Source organism: Capricornis sumatraensis, chromosome 9 (assembly GCF_032405125.1).
Source record: "Capricornis sumatraensis isolate serow.1 chromosome 9, serow.2, whole genome shotgun sequence".
NCBI classification, from domain to species: Eukaryota; Metazoa; Chordata; class Mammalia; order Artiodactyla; family Bovidae; genus Capricornis; species Capricornis sumatraensis.
The window spans coordinates 40,783,939-40,787,071 of NC_091077.1; the positions used below are offsets into that span (position 1 = coordinate 40,783,939).

The 3,133-nt window shown below is 37.2% G+C and overlaps 1 protein-coding gene across 2 annotated transcripts; it reads left to right on the forward strand.

Annotated features, from left to right (window-relative positions):
* Window positions 1-509: 509 nt before the first annotated feature.
* LOC138085444 (olfactory receptor 2G2-like) lies at window positions 510-2,012 on the forward strand. 2 transcript variants are annotated; one of them, XM_068979830.1, is made up of 2 exons: window positions 510-540; window positions 1,099-2,012. In XM_068979830.1, the coding sequence occupies exons 1-2, from the start codon at window positions 510-512 to the stop codon at window positions 2,010-2,012; spliced, it is 945 nt and encodes a 314-aa protein (XP_068835931.1). The 2 variants fall into 2 exon arrangements, with proteins under 2 accessions (XP_068835931.1, XP_068835930.1); XM_068979829.1 differs by lacking the exon at window positions 510-540 and having other exon boundaries at window positions 1,059-2,012.
* Window positions 2,013-3,133: the final 1,121 nt, after the last annotated feature.

The following is a 3,133-nucleotide window of genomic DNA, read 5'->3' on the forward strand; positions in this document are numbered from 1 at the left end:
AAGTTATCACTTAAAGATCCCAATTTCAATTCTTTGGGGTGTATATCCAGAAGTGGGAATGTTGGACCGTATGATAGTTATAATATTTTGAGGAACATTGATTCTGTTTTCCATTCCCACTAATACTGTACAAAGATTCTAATTTCTCCATAATCTTTCCAACATTTATTGTCATTTTTTTTTTTATAACAGCCATCCTTACAGGTATGAGGTGATATCTCATTGTGGGTTTATTTGCATTACCCAGATGATTAGTGGTGTTGAATACTTTTTCATATGCCTACTGGACACTTGTATGTCTTGTTTTGAGAAATGTCTGTTCAAGTTCTTTGTTCACTTTTTAATTGGGTCATCTCTTTTGTTGTTGTTGTTGTTGTAGAAATTTGAATCTTTTACATATCTTGGATGTTATGTATAATTTTGTATATTTTCTCCCCTTCCATAGATTTTTGCTTTTGTTGCCCATGGTTTGGTCTTATATCTTTAAAATCATCACCAAGACCAATACCATGAAGGTTTTCCTCCATGTTTCTTCTAGGAGTTTCAGTTTCAGATTTTACATTCAAATCTTTAATCTCAGTTGATTTATGTGTATGGTGTAAGCTAGGGGTTCAGTTTTATTCTTTTGCATGTGGATATTCAGTTTTCCCCAAACTGTTTATTGAAGAGACTGCCCTTTCTACATTGTGTATTCTTGGTCTCTTTGTTGAAGATGATTTGTTTATATACAAGCGTTTATCTCTAGGTTCTCTATCCAGCTCCAACGATCTATACGTTTACTTTTATGCCAATACAATACTGTTTTAATTACTATAGTTTGATCATTTAAAAAAATCTATTCTTTTCTATCTTGCAGAGCATCAGAAGACACCTATGCCATTGAGAGAATGCACACTGTATTTATATAGAATGCACATAATAGGAAAATAGATACAAGTTATGAGGTCTAACCATTTAACATATAACTTTGGGGAGAGATGACATTGTCATTTATCTGACCTTACATAATATATAATCTTTCTCAGCTATGACTCAACTTTCTGGAACATACTTTGCACATGGGGATGGTGAAGAGCACCAATGAGGGAAACATAACAGGTTTTATCCTGTTAGGGTTTTCTGATTACCCTCAGTTACAGATGGGCCTCTTTGTGGTCATCTTGATCTTATATTTACTAACCATTTTAGGGAACACCATCATCATTCTGATATCTCATCTGGAACCCAAACTTCATACACCAATGTATTTTTTCCCTTCTCATCTCTCTTTCCTGGACCTCTGCTTCACTAGCAGTGTTACTCCTCAGCTCCTGGTGAACTTGCAGGATCCCATGAAAACCATTACCTATGGTGGCTGCATGGTTCAGCTCTATGTCTCTCTTGCTCTTGGATCTACTGAGTGTGTCCTTCTGGCTGTGATGTCCTATGATCGCTATGTGGCCATCTGTCGTCCCCTCCACTATGCTCTCCTAATGCATCCTCATCTCTGCATGGCCCTGACATCTTTAGCATGGCTTAGTGGGGTGGCCACCACCCTGGTACAGTCCACTCTCACCCTGCAGCTACCTTTATGTGGGCATCACCAAGTGGATCATTTTATCTGCGAAGTCCCTGTACTTATCAAGTTGGCTTGTGTGGATACCACTTTCAATGAGGCTGAGCTCTTTGTGGCTAGTATCCTCTTCCTTGTTGTGCCTATCTCCTTCATCCTAGTCTCTTATGGTTACATTACTCAAGCAGTTTTGAAGAACAAATCAGCTACTGGAAGAAAGAAAGTTTTGGGGACCTGTTCTTCCCATGTGACAGTTGTCATCATGTTCTATGGAACCATCATGTTCATGTATCTGCAGTCAGCCAAAACTACATACAAAGATCAAGGAAAGTTTGTCTCTCTCTTCTACACAGTGATGACCCCCATGCTTAATCCTCTTATTTATACTCTGAGGAACAAAGAGGTCAAGGAAGCACTAAGAAAAGTTCTAGGGAAGATTCTGGTAATAAAGTTTACATGATTGTCAAAAAATGGTTTAAAGCACTACTATGATAAATAGCTAATTTTTGTGGTTAAAGAAAATCACATAATGTTTTAAAACTATTTTTTTCCCATTTCCTTTTGATTAATTTCTTATAAAACACTCTGTACGCACCTATGGACACCTTATCTTTGACAAACGAGGCAAGAATATACAATGGAGAAAAGACAATCTCTTTAACAAGTGATGCTGGGAAAACTGGTCAACCACTTGTAAAAGAATGAAACTAGAACACTTTCTTACACTGCACACAAAAATAAACTCAAAATGGATTAAAGATCTAAATGTAAGACCAGAAACTATAAAACTCCTAGAGGAGAACATAGGCAAAACACTCTCCAACATAAATCATAGCAGGATCCTCTATGACGCACCTCCCAGAATATTGGAAATGAAAGCAAAAATAAACAAGTGGGATCTAATTAAAATTAAAAGCTTCTGTACAACAAAGGAAACTATAAGCATTGTGAAAAGACAGCCTTCAGAATGGGAGAAAATAATAGCAAATGAAGCAACTGACAAAGAACTAATTTCAAAAATATAGAAGCAACTCCTGCAGCTCAATTCTAGAAAAATAAACGACCCAATCAAAAAATGGGCCAAAGAACTAAATAGACATTTCTCAAAAGAAGACATACAGATGGCTAACAAATACATGAAAAGATGCTCAACATCACTCATTTTCAGAGAAATGCAAATCAAAACCACAATGAGGTACCTTTTCACGCCAGTCAGAATGGCTGCTATCCAAAAATCCACAAGCAATAAATTCTGGAGAGGGCGTGGAGAAAAGGGAACCCTCTTACATTGTTGGTGGGAATGCAAACTAGTACAGGCACTATGGAGACCAGTGTGGAGATTCCTTAAAAAAAACTGGAAATAGAACTGCCTTATGACCCAGCAACCCCACTGCTGGGCATACACACCGAGGAAACCAGAATTGAAAGAGACACGTGTACCCCAATGTTCATCGCAGCACTATTTATAATAGCTAGGACATGGAAGCAACCTAGATGTCTATCAGCAGATGAATGGATAAGAAAGCAGTGGTACATATACACAATGAAGTATTACTCAGCCATTAAAAAGAATACATTTGA

Coding starts and splice junctions, on each gene's coding strand:
- LOC138085444 (XM_068979829.1), top strand. CDS start 1,059: ATGGGGATGGTGAAGAGCACCAATGAGGGAAACATAACAGGTTTTATC.